This window comes from Merops nubicus, unplaced genomic scaffold, assembly GCF_000691845.1.
Source record: "Merops nubicus isolate BGI_N331 unplaced genomic scaffold, ASM69184v1 scaffold13647, whole genome shotgun sequence".
In the NCBI taxonomy this organism is placed as follows: domain Eukaryota; kingdom Metazoa; phylum Chordata; class Aves; order Coraciiformes; family Meropidae; genus Merops; species Merops nubicus.
In genome coordinates this window covers 6,042-6,259 of record NW_008621058.1, presented here as the reverse complement: position 1 = coordinate 6,259, position 218 = coordinate 6,042, and the positions used below count along the sequence as shown (strand labels likewise).

Genomic DNA, 218 nt, shown 5'->3' with positions numbered 1-218 from the left:
CCTCCCCATCCCCAGGCCCCCCCCTCGCAGCACACTCACCCAGGTCCGTGTTGTGGCTGGCAAGGAGCTGCCGGAACTTCTCCAGGCGGGTTTTCTCCCTCACTGTCATGGGGGGAGCCCCCGAAGCGTTTTGGTCAGAGATGCGGGCGACGAGCGGGATGAGGGGCCGCAGGGGCAGGGACTGCTGCTTCTGGAGGGGGGGGCGCACCCCGGCCTCC

At 69.7% G+C, this 218-nt stretch overlaps 1 protein-coding gene across 1 annotated transcript in view; it reads right to left on the bottom strand.

The window, feature by feature from the left end:
- LOC103776803 (TBC1 domain family member 22B-like) overlaps positions 1-218 on the bottom strand; it is a gene marked incomplete at both ends in the record, with an annotated part of 5,033 nt that overhangs the window by 2,710 nt on the left and 2,105 nt on the right. Inside the window, 1 exon segment of the mRNA XM_008944331.1 lies at positions 40-199. Coding sequence (XP_008942579.1) covers positions 40-199 — 160 coding nt within the window.